This window comes from Neltuma alba, unplaced genomic scaffold (assembly GCF_004799145.2).
Source record: "Neltuma alba isolate B1F8T4 unplaced genomic scaffold, ASM479914v2 tig00011900_pilon, whole genome shotgun sequence".
Classification (NCBI taxonomy): domain Eukaryota; kingdom Viridiplantae; phylum Streptophyta; class Magnoliopsida; order Fabales; family Fabaceae; genus Neltuma; species Neltuma alba.
In genome coordinates, this window is record NW_021636498.1 from 51418 (window position 1) to 74445 (window position 23028).

The 23028-nt window shown below is 31.0% G+C and overlaps 2 protein-coding genes across 3 annotated transcripts; one reads left to right on the forward strand and one right to left on the reverse strand.

The window, feature by feature from the left end:
* Nucleotides 1-5540: 5540 nt before the first annotated feature.
* Nucleotides 5541-8778, forward strand: LOC114719256 (protein PNS1). 2 transcript variants are annotated; one of them, XM_028904727.1, is made up of 5 exons: nucleotides 5541-5670; nucleotides 5787-6095; nucleotides 6374-7285; nucleotides 7625-7858; nucleotides 8349-8778. In XM_028904727.1, the coding sequence occupies exons 1-5, from the start codon at nucleotides 5653-5655 to the stop codon at nucleotides 8526-8528; spliced, it is 1653 nt and encodes a 550-aa protein (XP_028760560.1). In that variant the 5' UTR covers nucleotides 5541-5652; the 3' UTR covers nucleotides 8529-8778. The 2 variants fall into 2 exon arrangements, with proteins under 2 accessions (XP_028760560.1, XP_028760561.1); XM_028904728.1 differs by having other exon boundaries at nucleotides 6377-7285.
* A 4498-nt stretch (nucleotides 8779-13276) lies between these two features.
* On the reverse strand, nucleotides 13277-21634 carry LOC114719263 (beta-glucosidase 42). The gene is made up of 13 exons (XM_028904735.1): nucleotides 21394-21634; nucleotides 20356-20422; nucleotides 20192-20250; nucleotides 19863-19938; nucleotides 19105-19179; nucleotides 18943-19030; nucleotides 17703-17928; nucleotides 16308-16423; nucleotides 15574-15788; nucleotides 15457-15491; nucleotides 15268-15367; nucleotides 14611-14719; nucleotides 13277-13772 (listed from the first exon to the last, which is right to left on the reverse strand). The coding sequence occupies exons 1-13, from the start codon at nucleotides 21517-21519 to the stop codon at nucleotides 13577-13579; spliced, it is 1488 nt and encodes a 495-aa protein (XP_028760568.1). The 5' UTR covers nucleotides 21520-21634; the 3' UTR covers nucleotides 13277-13576.
* Nucleotides 21635-23028: the final 1394 nt, after the last annotated feature.

Genomic DNA, 23028 nt, shown 5'->3' on the forward strand with positions numbered 1-23028 from the left:
ACTACTGGAGCACCCCCAACTTCTACACAAAATATTCAAGTAGTCGTGGAAGATTGCATGTAAATTTTTTTTTTTTATGGAGGTCAAAATTTTGCATGAAAAAATTTGTACGTAATTTACAAAATCCACAAAAATTGAATCCAAATCTAAATACCTTTTTATTTTTATTTTTTTGGCCAAGGAGAAAATCCAAATCCAAATATCAAATGGAATGAAACTGACATTAATATCAATGTGGTGAACTGGTGATCAATAAAACTGAACGAACTGGGGACCAATGAATCACACGGAAGAGATTACACGTCATCATTTAGATGTGACACGTGTTGCGACCAAATTGACTGCTCCTTCAGAATGCATATGAGCCACACCTTAGTCTTGTCTTTTTTCAAAAAGGCAATTACTTTAATAATAATTTCTTTACGAATTATTATTAATGTAATCCTAATTATTATATAAAATCATAATTAAATTCAAGAAATTCATTTTAATAATTTAAAAATTATTGTAAATTATTGTTTGTCTAAACTCTCGTTATGGCTATTTCAAAACTCGATAAAGGTCTCCTAAATTTGTATCGAGATTTTGTTCCTAAGAAAATAATTATAATTATGATTGTAAACTTTTGAATAATATTTCTGTTTTGGGGAAAAAAATGAGTCATCAAAACGTACTTTTCCTCTCATCTGTGCTTGTGACCAGGAGACAAAAACGAAATGTCGTTTTGAGGTGGGTCTTCACACCTCAATATTAGAGGCTACAATCTCTCTATCACTAAAATATCCTTCTAGTATTCTTAATTTTCTGTGGTTAATAAATATCTTTAGCATTTTATACGAAGGCAGGTCAATTTAAGGTTGTAATTGTACAAGGTTCCAAAATATTGATGGATGGCCTTGGGACATTATGTTAGGTGATTCTGACTCGTGACTTATCTATAAGTTAGCATTATTATTCTACAAAGAAAAATATTTATCGATAGATCCAATTTGCAAAATAATTTTTAAATTAGGTAATCCAATTTGCAAATATTTATGGATGAATCTGATTCATCGCTTATCTACAAGTTAGCATTATTACTATTAATATATAGAGAACATATTTCTAACTCCTGTCTTTTAATAACTTGAATTCTAATTTTAGTTTCACACAAATAACAAAAAAATGGAGGGGAAAAGAGCCTTTTAAAAAAATATATATATAATTGTTAATCCCTTTTGATCCAATTTTAGTTTTTGTCCCTATAGTTTTATGAGGACTTGATTTAAGTTTAAGCATAATGATTAAAATCAAAATTTGTTGAAAGCATATAAATCATTTATTAAACTCAGACTACAAAATCATGAAACTATAAAAACTAAAACCAAATTAAATTCAATCAAACTATAAGAACTAACTATGATATTAACCGTTTTCCTCTCTCAATTAGGGAAAAAGGAAATACTAAAGCCAAATAACTTATCACTCGTACTTATTTTATGAAAAAAATCAATGTAAAGTCCCACATAAATAATTTAATAATGAATGCCTCATAACAAGTTAGTAGTATAGACTTATTGTCATCTCATGTACTGGAATTTGTCATTACATATATATATATATATGTCTATATTGTTGAGCTGCTCACTTATTGAAGGATTTTTTAGTGATTAAATTATTTTTGAGAAATTGCACAATGATTTTTTTCCTTATTTTATCTAGCTGGGTTACTCTCTTTGCACATAATGAGAAAACTCTGGGCTAAGCCCAAAACTTACTTATTTATGGAAAATAGCCCCACATATTGGTTATGGGCTTTGAGCTTGTTTCAGTCCATTACAAACTATGAAACTCAACAGTTAGAAATTCCATCTAAAACAGCAAAATAAAGTCAAGTCTAGCGAGAAGGAACTGATTTCCTATAACGTGATAAATAAATATTCAAATTTTTATAGAAAAGATACCTATATTTAATATCTGATCAGGATTGCTTCCGGTACCTATGCTTAAAAAAAAAAAGAAAAAAAAGAAAGAAGAAATCCATCTAAAATAGGAGTTTGAAATCAGCCCATTAATTATATAGCAATAGTGCCCGCATTAACTTAAAACAAGAAAGCCAATAATGTATTGTGAGGACCAATTCCCTGCAAGAGGGGACAGAATAGCGCGTGTTCTCTAATTCTCTTATCTGTTTTTTTTTTTTTTTTGGGCGGGAGAACCCTCTAATTCTCTTATCTTATGCTGGGCTTGATCCTCATTTTTAATCTTTCTCCTAAGATCATGTTTGGTTTGATTTATCTATTAAATCCTTAAAACTTCAAATATTGTGTGCTAAACATGAGGTCTTTGTCTCTTAGTTAGAGATAATTTGGAAATATGAATTAAAGATAAAATAAGAATATAATTGGTTCTGCCGATTTTGTCCAATTCTCTAGTTGGGCAATTTTCTTTCTCAATTAAAACGGATTTAGGATTGATAGTCTTCGGTTTAACTTGTTGAATTGGTGAGTCCAATCTGATTTTCAGAATATTGCCTAGTAGTAGTTTAAGTATGAATTATATAGTTTATATTTTAATTTTTAATAAAAAGTATTTGTTTTTTTGACCAAAAAAATTAAAAGTATTTGTTTTTCAATTTGGTAATTAAAAGTGAAATTTATTTTTTTTAATAACAAAATATTCCTGACCCAGATAATATCATAAAAAATGGGGGCATGGGATAATAGCAAGATTCAATCTTCCTAACTCAAAGAAAAAAAGAAGAAGAAGAGATCTTACTTTTAAAAAAATTAACATTTTCAATGGAAATGACTTTCCCATGTAAAATTCTCCAAGTTATATAAAGTTTTCAATTCCATAACTTAATATTCTCCTAATAATGTGCTATATTATATAGAGCTAGGTAGGTTGCCAGTAGTTGAAGATTCTCCGGATATGTCATTTTATATTAAGTTGGGTCTATTATTATTTATTAATAGGTTTAGCTTTTCAACTTTTTAGGGAAATTATTTTATTTTAAAATAAAGATTCGATTTCTTTATTACTCAAGAAAGTGACATAGATGAGCGACAAACACAACTTCAATTTAATAAAAAATTCAGTTCATAAAATTTAATTCGGTCTGGTTGAGTTTATTAAATTTAATTATTTAATGTAGTATTAATCTTTATATTTTATAATTCAATTACAACTCAATTTCTTTAAAAAAAAACGTAAGGATCAATTTATAAAATGCTGAATCTTGAATTATTGAGTTAAAGAATTATTGGATTACATGGACTAAATTGTAATTAATTCAAAATTATAGAGACTAAATAATTATTTTTTCATTTTAAAAAAACCTCAAAAGAGTGGTGAGCCATAATAGGTTAATATAATTTTGGTTTTGGTCTCTCAAATTTCAAATTTATAATTTTAGTTCTTGAAATTTAGTCTGCTTTAAAATGTTGGTCTTCGTAAATGTGATAGTGTTAAAATATATTAAAGTATTATAAATAATGTTAAAATGGTAATTTGAACTCACCAAATGGCACCTCATTAAATTTTGTGTAGATAACAAAAGAGGCAAAAAAAAAAAAAAAGAACACGTAGCTGTTTAGCCTCCATTTTATCTTTCTCATTGTTTATTTTAAGAGTTATTTACTGTGCTGTTTTCTGTTATTCATATAAAATCTAGTTAGTTACCATTTGATGAGTCCACATCACTAATTTTACTATCATTGATGACATTTTGACAGATTTCAACACCGATGCATATTCAAGGACTAATATTTCAAGATAAACTAAATTTGAAAATTAAAACTACGAGTTTAAAATTTGAGATATCAAAACTAAAATAGACTCAAATTTTATATATTAAAAATTATATTAACCTTTTATAGAATGGCTGAGAATATTTTTTTTTTTTGTATTAAATGACATCCAAATTTTTGTGTTCCACCAACTATTGCCCAAACTTCTTATCGTTATCTAAAAATTATATATCATCATTAACTGTAATATATGCTTATCAGTAATACTACCTCCCGTCCTTAATATATGAGTTATTTGACTAATTTAAATAAATTAAAAAAATTTTATTAGGTTAGTTATTTATAATAATTAGATGTTGTCTTTTATAAAATATCTTTACTAATAATATATTAGCTAAAACAAACATTTTATTAAATTTTTATCATATGCAACTATTACAATAACTATTTAAAAAAAGACAAATAAAAATAAAATAAATTAAAATTTTATATTTAAAATTAAATTAAAAATCAAATCAATTATTATATTAAGTATCAGTAGTATTTTATAGTACTTTAAATAATTAAATTCTAGCAAGTACTAAAGTCGGTGGAACCTCCGGTCAAAAAAAAAAAGTCGGTGGAACCGATGATGACTTGATATGCATGCGTGTCTGTTTCTGTTTTGTCAAACATTTTCTATTTATTAATAAATTTTTGTTACTCCAAAATATTTGAATTTTAAGTAGTAAATCAATAATCTCTATCCATTTCAAATCCTATAATCTCACTCCAGCAAATTCTAATAAGTTATTTATAAACTATTATCATATTCATTAATCAAATTTGGTGTAATGTGTTGGTTTCATTTTATGGTTTCTAATTCAGTTTTTTTGTTTGTCAATCCCTGATTAATTTCATTTTATGTCTCTATTTGTCATTTCCTCTCTTAGTCTTGATTTCATTTTGTCAACCATGCGTCAAATCTCTAAAACTCGTAACATATTGCTGGTTTGATGAGGATTATAATCTCAAACGGTAGTGCTTACCTCTCTTAATTTAAAAATTAAATAAAAAGAGATAAATATTAATTTGAGATATGAAATCTGATATATATTCAACTTTTTTATATGTATATTCACACTTGACAAAAAAAATGCATATTCACATACTTACACGTGAGAATGAATGTAATTTTCTTTTCTTTTCTTTTTCTATTTTGGAAATTGGTGAAAAAATTTAGATAAAAATTTATTTAGAAAAAATTATAGGAAATTTTATTTAATCTTTTATTTTTATATAAAAATGTTTTTGGTTTTTTAATTTTGATATGCCGTCAATCCTGAATGGTATTTTTGCAGCAATTATTAATAATATGTCATTATTTATAAATATTTTATCTAAAATTTAAAATTTTAATATTAACAATTTCTTATTAATCCAATAGAATTAAAGGATTGGGATTATTCAGGCCAAAATATGATTAAAATTTTAATATTAACAGTTTTTTGTTTTTTTTTTACCAGCAAATTTTTTTGTTAATCCAATAGAATTAAAGGATTGAAATTATGCAGGCCTAAAAATGATTGAAATACTCGAAATTAAAGGATTAAAACCTTGGGTCCAATTCCAGACTCCAAAGTTTCAGGCTTTCAGCACGTGCCCCGCATGCTCTGACACGAGCTTCATTAGTTTAGCAGCCCGTGGGACGTGATTGCCACGCGCTATTGGATTGATTTCTTTATTCGTACGTGGGCCCAAAGTATTTCTTTATTAGGAGGCATGATGAATTGAATTGTAAAGGCCAAGTGAAACAAGAAAAGGTGTAAACTTGTCATTGTGTCATCGATCATAATAGAATATCACAGCCATTTCCAGACACAAAAAAACTACAAGTCCATCATCATCGTCTTCTTCTTTCAAACGACATTTCAACTGCCGAATGGGTGCTGCAGAACCTGTAAGCTTCCATTTTTTTTCTTGGCTTAAGCTAATTCCTGTAAAGATGCGGGCTTATTTCGTAAATAAGATTGCCTTTTATGTAAAGTTATGGAGTTTTTCTTTCTGGGTATGCAGGTGGTTCAGGGAGGGAATGAAACTGGAGCTCAAGTCAGAGAGGAAAATGGAAAGGAGGAGGAGGAGAGGAAAGCAGTGGATTTGGAAGGGGGTTTACGAGAAGAGAGAGTGATTCAGATGAATAGTAATGGAACTGGAAGAGAGAATCATAATGATCGTCGTGAAGACATTCTGCTCTCGAAGTTCCAGACGTTGAACCCCACCAATCCATTGAGGATTGTGATTAATGGACCCAATAATAGGGTTCCAAATCCTTCTCCTGCTCAATCTCAACGTCCTCAGCCTCTTTCCATTCCAACCCCACAAGAAGTAAGTCCTGTTTCATCTCCAGAGAAATGGCTACTGCTTGATCAAGAAACAAGTTCATCACTTTAATGAACATGACTTGTTTCCGTTAAAGCCCACCTGGAATCTCAAATCTTCTTTCTATCTGTCAAATTTTTTTCCAAAGTTTGTGTTATAGTCATGAAGTATGTACTTGTTTGCGTTGTGAAATTCTTGAAGCTGAAGCTAAGCTAAGCTAAATCTTTCTGGTAAGCTACTATATTGTCTGCTAAGTACTCAACCGATTAATCTTGAATTTTCAGCAGCGCCGGTTGACTTTGAATTCCAGAAGATATACGAACAGAATATCTCTTTTCCTCTTCCTTCTCCACTTGTTATTAGCTATTGCCCTGGTTTGCTTTCTTGTGTTTAAGGGAATTCAGGGGCTAATCCAAGGATCGGATTCTATGGAAAGGAAAGAGAAAAGACTATTAAAGTACTTTCTACCCCAAGTGGAAGCTGCAGCTCTCTTGAGCATCATTCTTGCGTTTGCATGGCAAAAAGCAGTTAGGAAATGGCCTACATTCATGGTTCATTTCATATTATGGTGCTCTTTTGTGATGTCTCTATCTGCTGGAATTCTCCTACTTTGTTTCCAAAAGCCTCCCACTGATGGTGTTGGAGTCTGTTTGGTTGCTTTTTCAATAGGCAATGGCTTATATGCTTGTTGGGTTAATAGGAGAATTAAGTTTTGCAGTAAGATTTTGAGTTTATCGCTTCAACCGACTTCAAACTTCACTGATTTGAACCATCCCACTTATTATATGCTTGGTGCTGGATTCTTGTGGATGTCTGTCTGGATATTGGCTGTAATTGGAGCCTTGAACTTCTATTTCCCTCCTTTGGTCATCATTGCTTTGGTCTTGAGCTTGGCTTGGATTACTGAGGTCTTGAGAAATGTGGTTAATATCACTGTAAGTAGAGTCATTGCACTGTATTACCTAAGAGGAATGCAAGCAAGCACTCACTTTTGCTTCCTGAGAGCTTTGACCCGCAATCTTGGAAGTGCTTGTCTGGGGTCTCTCTTCGTTCCAACAATCGAAACCCTGCGAATCGTCGCCCGATTTCTGAATCTTCTTGAGGGAGAAGATGAATTCTTGTTTTGTTGTGCTCATTGTTGTCTCAATGTCATGCAGTCCATCTTCAGAAATGGCAATGGCTGGGCCTATGTACAGGTAAACTCAGATAAAGATAACTACGATGATATTTTTAATTGTCTGCTTATGGATAATGGTTAGATGGTACCAAGCATGGCAAAAGGATCAAACTTGGGCTTGTTCTTTCCTTGCGTATCTCTTTTCTTTTCAGCTTATGATATAGTTTGAAAAGTTTTATTCTTTGGTCCCTAAAGACATATGCCAGATTCTGTTGTTCTAAGTTCACTAGAAAAAGGCGCAGAGCAGTCACCATCTGAAAGCACTTCTATTCAATGTGCTCTTCACTTTCGTTCTTCTCTAATTAGTTACTAATTAGTTAATTAATGGCATCTGCTTTTTTCTTAAAATTTTTTACAGATAGCTGCATATGGAAAAGGTTTTGTAATGGCATCTCAGGACACATGGGCTCTGTTTGAGAAGCAACAAATGGAAGAACTAGTGGACTCTGATATAACAAGCGCAGTCTGCTTCTTCACTGGAATTTGCAGTGGATCAATCTGTGTCATTGTTGTGGCTGCTTGGACTGCTAAAGTACACCAAAGTTTCACGGCCACTCTGTCTCTTCTGACCTTCTTCATTGGATACCTTCTGGTCAGTACATTCAATCCCTTATTCCCCCCTCCTTGCTCACACTGAAATCATCAGCATGTCATGATCATATCTGCTATATTCATATGTTTGTGCCACATATCCAGTCATTTGAGCATTGTCAGGTTCCAAATAGATGATAATTCATTCCAATGTGGTTTTTTCAGGAGAAACATAGTTTTTAGTCCTTCAAATTATGGTTTTGGTTAACTTGAATTAAAATCCTACTAACTTTTTTGTTACGGGATCAATCCTTAGAACAGAATTGTGGTCAAAGTCCTTACTATTACCGAACATCATCGTCACATCAGTGACATGTTATTACCACATCACCGAGATATCATCTCTAAGAACCGTTTCCTTAATACTAAAATTATAGGGACCACTCAAACCCATAACCTAGTTTAAAGAATGTTGAGTCCCTTTCACTCAGTTCAACTAGTGTTAATTGAATTTAATGTGTTAATAATGGGACATGTTGATGAAATTGCAGACTAGGATCGCCATGGCAGTGCCTCATGCATGTGTAAGTTGTTACTACGTGTGCTATGCAGAGAACCCACAGAACAGACAGTTTGATGAAACAATCAAAGATCGTCTCTCTTTGATGAAATCAAATCGTGATATGAGTGTGCGTACGCCTCGAGTTTCATCAAGACTGCTTAGAGTTTAGTTCACTCGCAATCTGCTCAGATCCTCCTTCAAGCTTAAGCTTCTTCACTGTACAGATATTGGTTCATGGCCAACAAGTTGAGCCATTCATTTTTGGATGTTCATAGTGTAGTGTAGTGTATTGTATGGAGAAAATGAGAATTCTTTTGAGATGGAGGCAAATAAGAAGAAAACTTGCATACAATTCTTTGTACTTTGAACTGTAAATTTCCATTAATCATAACATGACGGTAAATTGAATGGTTTTTTTTACCAGAGTGATACAAAGAATGAGGATGCGTCTGGGGTTTATTTATTTTACACTTATCATTTCTTTATTTTTTTTAATTTGTTTCTCTTTGATTACAATTTGGATCCTTAATTTAATTCATATTGTTGTCGAAAAAATAATGTATTTGTCAAGTGTTTATAACAGCTGTTTGAAATAATTTATAAGCAGCTTTTCAATTAAGATTTACGGAATACGTAAGGAGTTTTATCTCGACTTATATAAAACATGTTTATAAGTGTTTACGAATATGACTCCAAATAAACCATAAATAATGAGCAAAAATACACCTTAAACTTTATACAAAATTTTAGTTGAGTCTTTTAATTTTTTTTAAAAAGTATCTTTTTAGTGCTCTGGCCATAAGACTCAAATAGTTTTTTTAAATAACAATTATTATTATCTTAAAAGTTAAATTTAATATATTAGCATTTAAGAATGTCTTGCAAATATTAAAAGTATTAATAACATCACATTTGGTTTTTTTTGTTTTGGCTATCCTTATATAAGTTTAAAAGACCGAAAATACACTACGCAAGTTATATATATTTTTACTACCATAGGAGCACAATCTAGACTATCCAAAAGAATTTAAAGATAAACTAAGTTATATAAAAAAATTACAGTTGGTAAAGTTTTCAGTCTCTTAAGTTATCATTTCTTTATTTTTTTTAATTTGTTTCTCTTTGATTACAATTTGGATCCTGAATTTAATTCATATTGTTGTCATTATCACGGAAAGGATAATGTATTTGTCATGCGTTTATTAAGGGTTGTTTGGAATAGCTTATAAATAGCTATTCAATCGTAATTTACAGAATACAAAAAGAGTTTTATCTCGACTTATATGAAATGTATTTATAAGTGCTTATGAATGTGATTTCAAATAAGCCATATATAATCAGTAAAAATATACTTTAAACTTTATACAAAATTTTAATTTAATCTTTTAATTTCTTAAAAAGTATTTTTTTAGTACTCTGACCATAAGGCTCAAATAATGATTTTTTTTAAATAACAATTATTATTACCTTAAAAAATCAAAACTATTCAAAAGAATTTAAATATAAATTAAGTTATATAAAAAATCACAGTTGGTAAAGTTTTCAGTCTCTTAAGTTATTTAAAATTGTAGAAGTAGAATAAATAATTTAACCTTCAACTTCAAGGAGATTTCAATATATATACCTATAATTTATAATATCCTACTGCGACTCCCCCCCCCCCCTCTTTGAAGTATACGAGGAGACAGATAATAGTCAAAGAGGTTTTTATCCAAAAACGAGTTCTCTAGAGTAATCAAAAGTCAACTTAAAAGCTTCCTTGTGGTATTGTCCAATTGTTGCGTATTTATGTTGGTCATCACTTGATCACTTTCATTTTATGCCTTTTTTATTGTCATTATTTTTATATAATGATATGACATCCAATATAATAAATAACTCTTTTAATATTTTCTTTTAAAATAACATAAAATTTTTCTTAACTTATAACATTATGTATAAATAACTTTCTTAATCTTTAAAAAACTAAATAATAAACCTTCATGGACCTTCAAATCTGTCCAGATGGACTCTAATTATTAATTATAATTTTTTTTCAACTATAAGTTGCGTGCGGATAAGTAATGTATATAATTAATCGTATAATAAATACAAGAGTTTAGAGATTTTATTGTAAAATTTTAAAGGTTATACAAATTATTTGTATGTGGTTCAAAGTTCAGAAAGTTTATATATAATTTAGCCAGTTTTTTGGGTCCTTTATAAGATTCAAATTAACTTTTAATTTTTAAGGTTAAAAAAATTAACTTTTAATTTTGACATTTACCACAATAGCCTTCTCACTTTGGACGTATCTATATGGATAGGAATTAAGATAATGTAGCTGCATTTTCATAATGACAAGTAATACGCAACGTAAGTAATAAAATATACCTCTAATTCTGGCTGGACTTTCATTATTTTGACTTTCTTATGCACTCTTTTTCTGGAATATGACAGAATATTCTTATTATTTTATATTAGTTAAGTCTTATATATGAAACAGAGTTTAAGAATAATACGTATATTATATATAATTATATAGATTCTCATTCTAGGGATAATTAATCTCCATGTCCTTATAGTTTCATTTGATTTTTAATTAGGTCTCTATAAATTTTTTTATCATATCTTTTTATTTTCACGTGTTTTTAATTAGGTCGTTCCAATTTTTTTCTTTTTTACTAGGTCTTTATAGTTTCACTTATTTTTTAATTAGGTCCTTTGTAGTTTTAAAAAATTTATTTATAAAATTTATTCTTAAAAATTAATTTCATTTTTAAATTAATAATTTTATAATTGGACAAAATAATTAAGAGAATGATTTATTAATTAATATTTAATCAGAATAATCAATTGTAATTAAATATAAATCATTTACACAAAATAATTAATATAATCATTTATTAATTAATAATTAATTAGAGTAATAAATTATAATAAAATATAAATTATTTATAATTATATTCTAATTTTAGAAAATTTTATTATTATAATTTGAATTTTTTAATTATAAAATAAATAATACATATGTTTAACTAAAAATTTAAAAGAATATTAACATAAGATTATTATAATAATTATTATTCATAGAATATTATTATTTATAGAATAAAGAATAAAAATTTTTAAGGACCTAAGTAAAAATAAGGTAAAACAACAAGGACATGATAAAAAAAAAACTATAGGAACCTAATTAAAAATTGGTTGAAATTATAAAGACTTACATATTAATTGTTCCTAGATTTTATATATTTTAAAAATATCTCGTAAATCACATAAAAAATTAATTATGAAAAATCCCAAAAAATGATTATTAAATTTCAAAATTCTAAATCAGGAATTACTACAAAAATATGTTGTCATTTGCTTTTCAAATGTAGTCATTTTCTTTATGAGTGTAGTAACTAATACTAATTTAAAATTTTAAAATTCAACAATCACTTTTTTTGGAATTTTTTCTTTCTTACAATCCGAACATCACTAGTCTCACACAATAATTTTTGAAAAAATTCCAAATAAATACTCTAAAAAAATATAAAATTGCAATTCAAGTTTTCGAATTCAAAATTTTATTGCCAAACCGGGTTTAAATATAAATTAGCAAATGTTGTATAAGAAATTAAATTGCCCTACTGTTTAAACTTGTTATTTGGAATATTGCACTTGTAATTTCTAATATCATACTTGTTATTCTCAATAGTTCACTTGTTATTTCCAAAAAGAGGACAACTTGATCTTTTACACAATATTTGCTAATTCATATTTAAGACCTAGTTCCTAGCAGCATTTTTTTGAATTCAAAAACCCAAATTACAATTTTCAATTTTTCAGTGTCTTTATTTGCAATTTTCTCAAAATAGAAACAACTTTCACCAAAAAAAAATTTGAATGATACATATATATATATATATATATATTAAATCACATCAATAGTTATGCGAGCAAGATAGTCACGAAAAGCAATACAATTAACATTTACAAACTTAAGCCAATCGCCTAAGTTTACAGATTACACTTTTATATAATTAAAAATAGACGTAGATTAATATAAGGAAAATTATGATTTTGGCACGTTTCACTTACAAATATATCAATTAACAATACCGCAGCCTTTTGACTCAAGTCTCACACAGTCTATTATTTTCATAAACAAAATTTAAATTCAGAATTCAATTATATCAATTAAAAATACAGCAGCCATGAATTCAAATCTTGAGGACTTGGTTGGTAACATTTCTAATAATCAGGACCAAAGTGTTAATTTGGGAAAATAGTAGTGCTAAAAAGCGCAAAGACAAGTCTAAATGGGTGTCTATTACAGAAAGCCACTGCTCATATGGTGGAGCTAGCTGTCTACGTGGAAATCCAATCGGAGTTGATCCAAAGAGAAGGTGGGTGGAGACCCGATGACATTAAACTCCTGACTACACTCACGCGCCCTCCTCGCTCACTAGGGAATCAGCACATTTCAAACACTGTTATTAATTAGAACTTGGAAAATATGAAAATTTAAACAAAAAGTCCATGCTAGGAATCAATTCTGCTCCCTTTGCTACAGGTAAATTAATGCTGAACATCTGATTAATTAATTTCACAATATGATTACTACTTTGATCCTTAGTATAAGAGGTAGGTAACTAATTTACGAATATTAATAAAATTAAGTTAATTATTTGTAATAAATATGTATTGTCTTTCTTAAAATACCCTTATTAGCCATCTGCATTAAATTAAAAATATTCTAATATATGCAATCACCATAGAGACTATCAGACTACTTCTGAAAACAAATGAATAAACTGGGGAGATCAAATGGATTAAACACTTATATTTAAAACCAAATTGAATCTCTAATTAATTTTTATACCTAGACCGGAGGTAGTATTATATTTGGAATGCTCAAGAACACATTCAACAGTCTCCACCCACAAAAGGAAAAAAACAAAAAGGCGAATCACTAGAAAATATAACTCACTTTAATATGATTCACATGATGCGCTAGAAAGGACTCAATCCAATCCCATAAGGCCCTGCATACAACATAACTGCTAAATGCAGATTATAACAGCAATACTGGCGAACTTTATTCTGTACTCTGTAGATTATAACTGCTTTAAGACACTCGAAAAACCTAATAAGCAGATTTTGCCCCCATCAGATGCTCTAGACATGGCTCTAGAAATCCCACATTAGCTTAACACAGAGCAGCATGAGAACAATACTATTGGGGAACTGCTACTCTTCCTTGCCCTGTTTGCTTTCATTGGCTCTGAGGAACTTTGAAAACCAGTAAGCAGAAGATTTGGGGTGCCTTGTTAGCCCATTTTTGTAATCCACATACACCAATCCAAAACGTTTAGTATAGCCTTGGGCCCACTCAAAGTTGTCCAATAATGACCATGCAAAGTATCCCCTCACATCTACTCCATCCCTGCAAATTATTCAAATGTAAAAGCAAACTCTGAGATGTGATCCTCCGGTATAGGTTCACAATTTGCTTTTAAAGTTAAAAAGATTTTATCCACTTATTTTTCATAAGAAGAGGTGAAGTAAGAAAGTTTTGCTTACTTTACTCGATGATTTTAAAATCCTGTACAAGAATGTCCATGTCACCTCAAAACCTATGCCATTGCTACCTAAAAAATGAAAATCCAACCCTTTGCAAAATAGAAGTTCTTGGTTTCGGGCTTCAACACATTGTTCTGCCACATGTATTTCTATTCATATGAAAGACTTCTTTGTCATATATATACCTGAGATCAACTTTTTGCAAAGTGTGCAGCTCAGCATTCTGTATCTTTTTTTTTTTTAATATTTTTTGGCTGATAATAGGGTGTTTGGTTTTCAGGTATACCCTACGAAGAGAATTTCTACAACAGAAATCGTTATGCTTAGGGTAGAAGATACGGAGGTCAAATTAATAACCTTTGAATTGAATCACCCCTTTCTAATTGACCCGTTCAATACATCGAATAAAATAAAAGACTAAAATACAAAAAAATGACCTTGAAGATAAAAGTGACCCTCATATCCCAATAGTAATATAAAACGACAAAAAACTATTGAGTGATGAATACAAGAACATATTAAACACTAAAAGAATTAAGAAGAATATCTTTCCTGGTTATACAAAATGGGGCCTAATTGTGGATCATTACTGCTATTAAAGAGTTTAAGTATTCACAACATATTTCATTCTAAGTAAAAGTCGGAAAAATTCATTTATTGGCCAAAAAATAAGAACAAAAAGAAAAAGTGGGCAAACTTACTTGATTGCCAAAGCAACTGAGGCAAGATATTCCTTGTAATAGCGTACTCTCATTTTGTCATCTAACATTTCATTTAGTGGCAACTTATCATCATCTTCATCATCCATACCTGTCAAACGGAAAATACAAAGGTCAGAGAAATGAGAACCACTTAAGAATGCATTTTGCAGCACAACTGACCAAGTAAGCCTAAATATGTGACTGTTAAGATCCTTCGGAGGAATCATTTCCCAAAAGCTGGTTCATGAGGTTAGAAAGGTCAAGATCACCATAACCCACACATTAGACTCCTACACTTCCAATATGAGATTAGAGAACTTCCAAATGGATCATTAAATTATCCAGTACAACTAATTCATTAAAATTAATCAATTAATCTGATAATCAATTTACAATATGTTCCGAACAGAAATCTGTTAGGCGCATGTTAAGGATTTAGGACAATGTCGATACAGCCCACAGTTATTATTCAAAAGGAAACCCAGATGTCATAAGGAGTCAACATTCAAAGAGATATAGAGATAGGCAGAGAGATATCAAAATCAAAATCACCTTTCAATTCATGCTTGTTTCTCTCTGATCTCACCTCCAAATAAATCTTAAATAAGTAAGTAGCCCTTGATACATGCAGATAAACTGAAGAGAAGTATCACATACCATTCTCAGTGACGTATACAGGGAGATTGTACTTCTGAGCTATGTAATTCAGAGTCTTCCGGATGCCCCAAGGAACAACATAGAGCCATTCTGAAGCAGCCTGCCAATCATTTCCAAGCATGTAACGTTTGCTTATTTGTGCATGCGTAGATGCGCACAATTGCAAGGATAGAGAGAAAAGATTTATACCTTCTCACCGATGAGCTCACCACCTTCCCATTCCACTGAGGATACACAGAAAATTCAATTAGAAAAACAATTCAATTAACGGATATCTTGAAAATGGTGTAAGGCTGCAAGTATTACCAATTCTCTCCATTGCTTGTGATCTATAGCAGTGACCTGCTTCAGAGCCTTCCGTCACATGAGAAATTAACCTTGATGTGTAGTGGTTCAGACCAATGAAGTCCAGTGAATTTGCAAGCAACTTCTTATCCTCCTCTGAGAATGTTGGAAGTTGATCTCCAAGTCGTTCACGCATAACTTCAGGATAGTCTCCAAAACATAGGGGTTGCAAAAACCTGGATGAAATATATACAGAGTAGACATAAGTCAGAGTCGGCGTTGTATTCTCTAGACAGAAATAAAATAACCACAAAAAAAAAAGTCCGCATTCTAGCATATGCACAAGGTTAGATTGGCTAATCAGCAAACCCATAAAAACCAGTTTTGTCGATTCTTTTTTCACCTTCCAGTTTTCCATTGCTCATTAAAGGTCAAAGAAAACTGGGTATAATTTCATATTTGCAATAGTATATAATATTAAAAAATTATCACAAACAATGTCTGTAGCACTAAAGAATATTAGAGAGAAATTCTAAGTCGAAACCAGAAAATTCACTGAATTTGGTTTCTTATTAGTATGACATCAGCGTGATATAAATTTCCAGTGGATACAAGTCTTCCCATCAAAGGATTGAAACTTAATTAAGCATTACGTATGTGAGTACACAAATGAAACCACGTTTTTTTTTTTGTTGGATAAAAAATGATTAACTTCTTTGCTAAATTATAGCAAGAAATGGATAAAGGTATACTACCATCCAAGCTGAAAATCCAGGCGCCTTGAAGCAGCAGATTTATCTTCAATCTTATCAGAATAAGCTTCCGCCCATTCACAGTCTACCACCCAGCCCACTTGCCCCCCTTGCTTTTCCTGGAAATCAAGACAACAAGGTTAAGAAAACGCTGTCTTAATAATATCTATTCTTCCTTTCCATCATTGATTGTAAAACTAACAGAACAACTTTATTCATATTTGATAATCATACTAACAGTAGATGTGTAATATGAGATATGGCAAAATGAATCGCATTCCAGTAAATGTTTTCAATGCGTAAACTTTCTGCTTGAAACATGATATAGCAAAGATAATCAGGTAATGAAAAGAGACCCAACCAAGCCAGGTTAAGAAAATTCTATGGGGTCAACACTAAAAAATTAAGTAATTAACATCATTTAGCCGATTGGCTGGTGTCCTGGAGCTAATTAACAACTTAGAAGTAATGAGTGGAGCATGCTTGCTCTAGATTATTATGCCAGCAATTACTACTTACTGGTATCTAAGTATCATTTATTTTTACAAACCAAGGCCTAGATGAGAATAGTGGTATACAAAATATAAAATATATGCCAATGGAAACTTGCGCTAAGGAAACTTTTAACCAATTGTTCTTCCTTATTGTCAATTATGTTAAGAAGCCATTTAACTGAGTGGTGGTTGAGAATAATACTAAAGCTTGACTCCCTTGTATACGAGGATATGTTCCCACAGTGAGGGCATAACCTAAAACAATGTCCTTCCTTGGTTGGAAGGGATGAGATAATATGGATGGACAGTATAGGGACATGGCAATTCATGTGCTCCGAAGCTCACCATTCTGCAACTTTAAACGTGCATAAGGGAGTGAACTAGATGACCGCAAAGATGGGCATACTATGCTATTAAATGTTGAAACTGAGAATATGGACCATATTTGACAGTCATGTCACGAATATTATGTTGGATTATTGTCTTAAGGTAAAAATATCAGCCCATTGTAGGTACGCCTGATAAAAGAGCTAATAATGTTTACCAAACAGATGTAATTAACGCTCAAGTGCCAAGACTACTACATTAGGACTTCCTTCCCATACTAAGTTAGAACTGCACAGATCAGGATCACCTTCAATACTACCACTTCTGGTCCCGTTAACATGTTGGGAAAAAAAAAAATGCTACTCATGGTAATATAGCATGAAGTGGTTTAAAAGCCAAGATAAATGCCATTATCTGGATGGTCTGACATTAAATTTGTGCCATTACTCTTACAAGCTATTTCATGCATAATCTAATATTATAACAACAGTAACAGACAATGACAGACTATGATATACACACGGTTGAATTATTCAAAAAAAACATTCTGGGGCATCAGTAAAGTACAACACCGCACCTGGTACTTGCTTCGGTATACAGATGCAGCTGCTGCATGAGCCAAGATTTGATGATGTGCTGCTAAATATGGTTCTGTTGACGAATTTTCACATCTTCCTGGCGCAAATACCCCAATATCGTACCCATTGATAGCAGTTTGAAGGGGCTCATTGATAGTAATCCAGGTCTTCACTCTATCACCAAAACTTGCAAAGCAAGTGTCTGCATAGATTGCAAAATATTCTCTGGCGTATGCCATTGATGAAACCAGAGAGATTAGAGGATTTCGAAGAAGGAATGTTAGGATAGAAGAGGAAGAAGAATCTTTAGAAAATTAAAGGAGCAGAGTCTATCTCATTAATAATCTCAAGCCAATGAAGAAAATGATAGAATAGATAGATTTAAGCGAGTGGAAGAGTCTTTAGAAGATATGAGCGAGAATATAACTTAGACATTTTCCAAAGCCAAGGGAGATTCTCCATAGAATTCAATTAATATTCATTGCCTTCCCTCTGAATACATTCATCTGTACTTTCATAGCCTTGACACATGATTGAATAATGAATATCAACTCCAGAGATGACATGATATAGAAAAGAGGACTAATTAGCTACTGTTCTTTATTAGTACAGTAACAAATGATAAAAAGGAGGAAATGAAATACTAAATTGAGAAAATCATGAAGCTTGTGAAGCAACCTAATGAGAAGCATATGGAGGAAGTAAATAGAATCTTGAGGTATCTCAAGACGACCCCAAGCAAGTGGTTGTTTTTCCAAAAAGGAAATGACAGAGGGCACAAGTATACTTCTACGCAGTCTAGGCCGATTCAGTGGTTGAGAAAAGATCAATCAATAACTATAACACTCTGTAAAGGGGAATTTAGTTCCTTGGAGAGGTGAGAAAAGTGTCGTTGCCAGAACTGAAGAGGTAGAATTCCAAGATTTAGCAAAAAGACGTGAAGAAATATGGATTTAGATGCTCCATAAAGAATTAAGTTTCAGAGTTGACTTGCTACTGAGGTGTTTTGTGACAACCTGGCAACAATTTTGAACTATTTGGAATAAAAAGTGACATCCAAAACCATATTTATTAAAACCTATGCAGCAGCAGAGCAGAAATCCGTCACATGAAGCATAGGAATAAAAAGTGACATCACAAGTACTTGTTCACATCTTCATGCCTTGAAAAATATAACATGAAATTAGGAAAGAAACAAATTGTAGGAAGGAAAAATTAAATCAGCTGCATATCACTTACATGATTTTTTTATCTAACCATCCTCCCATTGACTCATGGAGATGCAGCGGAAGATCCCAATGGTACAAAGTTACATAAGGCTGAATACCTGCTGGTAAAGAGTTCTTAATATATATTGTAGTCGTGACTACAAAGAAGTGTAAAGATGAAACAGTTTTATACCTCTCTGAAGAAGAGCATCGATGAGGCTATTATAAAAAGCAATCCCTTCATCATTGACTTTGGTTCCTAGACCGTCTACATGAAGGGGGGAAAAAATTAAAATTAATAATATACCCATATTCGTGGGACAATTTAAACAAACAAAGAGTTGTCAAATATGCAGAAAAAATATAAATTAGGCAGCAGAGGCTGGGAACAAAAGCTTATCTTATTCGCAAATACACAATTTAAAATTTGGTTATTTTCATACTTCATGGGTTTAAGAACATCAAAAAGAATCATTCAAAAACTAGAAAAGTCGCTAGTATATTTTTATTGCATTTTGTATGCCAGGAGATTTGATAATTTTTTGGAATATGATGATTTTAAATTTTCCTTCATATGTATATTTCATTTACATGCATAAGTTTTCAATTTTATATATAACAGGGTATCAGTTGGTGAGAGCAAGCTGATAGTTTTAGTTGTTTCCATCTCGGACGTCCAAGTTATTGTCGGGATAGGATCACAAATCAAAGAAGCAAATTCACAAAATCCCTTTTGACTGAAAATAATAATGTCAGCAGACAGTCCGTGCCAAGCATTTATAAACTCTCATGATGATGAGCTTAACAGAAGGAAATAGGGTATTCTGTCCCCTTAACAATGAACAAACTCTTAAAACCTTTAGGCTGTCATTGTAATGAAATTCTTTTAAATTGTTTAACAACTAACCATACGGGAAATCTGTTAAAATTCTCATCAGCAGCAAAACATACCAGGGAAGATGCGGGACCAAGATATTGAGAATCTGTAAGCACCAAAACCCAGCTTGGCTATAAGATCAACATCTTCCTGTTAACATAATTATGTGCTGAAAGGTCAGCAGAGTTAATAATTGTATTTTGTTGATTTCCTCTGTACCCATGGAAACCAGTTCAGATTAAGGGAAAACATGGATGAAAATAGTATGCACAGCAGCAGAAGTCCTCAGGCAAATTATGCATAACTAATGCTGTAAACACTAGTTCACGTCAAAACAAAAAACCAATAAACAAACAAAAGAAAAATAAATGTATAAGATATATAAAAGAATGATATTGCTGACCATGTACCGATGATAATGATCAACTGCTACATCTCCATTGCTTTGGTCAATAATTTTTCCTAACATAACAAGAAATGGAAACCAAGTATGATAAATAAATGAGACAACAATTTGCACCATTCAAGTAAATTAATAGACAATCCTCCCGAAATAAGTTCCTATACCTTCAGTGTGTGTAAAGGCATCCCATATACTTGCACCTCTACCACCCTCCTTGCAAGCACCTTCTACCTACAAATAAGAAACAAGGAGTGAAATGCCTGATTGAAAAATTTCAGCATCACTTACATTATAAATATTAGTATCTAATAGTGAATAATTTTTCCTATCAAAGCACTCAAAACAAAACACTAATCTTTGTTGTTCTCGTAATAAATTTATCATGAAACATTTAAAAGAAAACATTAAAAAAAAAAAATCTTGAAACTACTCAGACTGATTTCCCTACGAAGATCAGTTTGATTCTATATGAATTCAAGTACAGTTTGCCAACAGCTGTGTTGAATAGCTACCTGAAACATTAGAAGTAGCAACATCACCATATATCATTTTTAATAAAATAAAACTAACGAAATTTATTCATTTAATTTCTCCCAGCCAAACATTTCAACACTGATAGTGGGAACGGCATAATATGGAGTAGTGATGATCATCGGTAGGTAGGATACGATAGTCTCCATCTCCAGACCCATATTTGGCAAAATCAAAATTTTTCATTCCTACCAAACCTTTCGATTCACATGATCTGAAGTATTTACCCAGAATAACTAAAAACGAATAAATATCTGCCAAGTTGATGTTTCATTCACGTAACATTTTTAATATATAAAAAACAAAATATCTCAATCAACTATGAACATAATTTAAAAACAATAAAATGTTGCTTGGATGAACTTTTTTTGGGCCATAAACAGTCCACATAGAACACAAAACAGCAAATGCCCAGGTCAAATTTGAAGGACATGAAAGCAATCGCGCAGAAAAACGACTGGAACACCCACCAAGACATGCATACAGATACATTCTCATTAGAAATTTCAGCAGACTCAACTCGAGAGTTCAATATGGAAAAAGAAAACAGAAAAAAAGGAAAACCCCATGAACATCCGGATCATATTTTGCCCACAGAAAAGAATAGCATAAAAAATTGCACACTGCTTCCACAGATGAAGCAAGTGGTTGATGCGCATCTGATCACAGACCTGGTAAGATGAAGTTGCAACGCCGAAGACAAAGTTGGGAGGGAAGTCGCTGCGAGAGACTTCTCTGTTGACAAAACCATCTTTGTTCTCTCCATTATCATTCACAATTTCATCCTTCTTCGCCATTGCCAAATCGCCCTCTTCCACTCTTATCTACTGATAGCAGAGAACTTTGTCACTCCTCACCAGAGCTGAAACACTCCCCAAACTTCAAGTCTCAACTAGAAGAGCAGGCAAATTCGACGACGCTTATGCGTATATTATATAATGAAACGAAGACCCCATGAGAAGAAGAGAAAATGGAAGAACTTTGGAGTAATTTTAACGTCACTCTTTCCTCTCTAACTATTTATCCTTCAACAGTGGCTATTCACACATCTCACTTTAACAGTGGCTATTCGCACATCTCACTTTAACTTCTAAAATATTCATAAAAATATAATTAGGACTTTAAAACAAAATACTGCTCTGATTTAATATATGATCTAATTATTAAGTTAATTTTAGTTTTAAATATAAAATTTATTTCTCATATTTATTAAATTTTTTTCTAAATTAATCCTCTGAATACTTCCTCAACCATAATCAAGTAAAAGAGAGAAAAAAGATATTACAAAAAATGTTTATAGTGTTTTAGAAAAAAAAGTCATATTTCTTTTAATTAACTGACTAACATGTCATATTTCGTATAATTAACTAACTTATCTAACTTTCTTAATCTAATCAAATTAGTTAAATAAGTCTTGTATTAAGAACCGGAAGAGTAATATGTAGTAATTAAAGTTATCATATGTTTTGTCAACCAGACATTATTTATCCATTGAAAAGTTTATCAAGCCAAATTTCTTTTTGATACAACATCAACCCAAATTAATTATCAATTAGGAATGATGTCATAAGTTATCCAGATGTATCATACTCGTCAGTCAGGGAAAAAAATCTCTTAACTTACATTGATAGTCAACATTAAAATAGTTGGCAAAAAAAAAAAAGGCAACATTAGAATAACATTAAAATATGATGCAGATATTTAGTTTTAAAAAAAATAAAGATAAAATGAATGTCATTTAACTTGCTAGCTATATCCACTCAAAAAAAGAAAAAAAAAAACCTTGTCAACTATCATCTCATAAACACACACACACACATATATATATATAAGGTTTGATAGCCCATAGTACCGAAAAATATATATGATGGTATAGATAAATCAAAAAATATTTCGATACACATAATTAAAGATAATAATTTAAAGAGGTTAATACGGGTTTGTAACAAATAATTAATTTAACTAATTTTTTAATATTTTAAATTAGTTATCTAACTCTTATATTAAAAATAAGAAATAATACTTAATCAGCAAAGTCATATGAAGGATAACTTGGTATTTTCATGTGTGCCGGGGGTAATTATTTTATTTGAATTGTAGAGCGAAAATGTTGTCTAACCCAATATCAATCTAAAGGCAACACCATAGTTAAGGGCAATGTTGTAATGACATTGACACTTCAAAAGTGACATTTAGTCCAATAAATAGGGGGACCTATGATTTTGCAACTATTTATTAATCCTATATTTATATATTAGAGAGGAGTTCTTAAATTTATTTTATAACATGTCGCTTTATTTATATTA

Bases quoted from the DNA above. Each gene is read 5' to 3' on its own strand.
- LOC114719263 (XM_028904735.1), bottom strand. From the start codon at position 21,519: ATGGCGAAGAAGGATGAAATTGTGAATGATAATGGAGAGAACAAAGAT. The intron at 19,939-20,191 runs GTCAGCAATATC...TTATGTTAACAG, and splicing joins ATCATTATCATCGGTACATG to GAAGATGTTGATCTTATAGC. The intron at 16,424-17,702 runs GTGCGGTGTTGT...CTTGATTTCCAG, and splicing joins TATACCGAAGCAAGTACCAG to GAAAAGCAAGGGGGGCAAGT.
- LOC114719256 (XM_028904727.1), top strand. The intron at 7,286-7,624 runs GTAAACTCAGAT...AATTTTTTACAG, and splicing joins ATGGCTGGGCCTATGTACAG to ATAGCTGCATATGGAAAAGG. The intron at 7,859-8,348 runs GTCAGTACATTC...ATGAAATTGCAG, and splicing joins TCTTCATTGGATACCTTCTG to ACTAGGATCGCCATGGCAGT.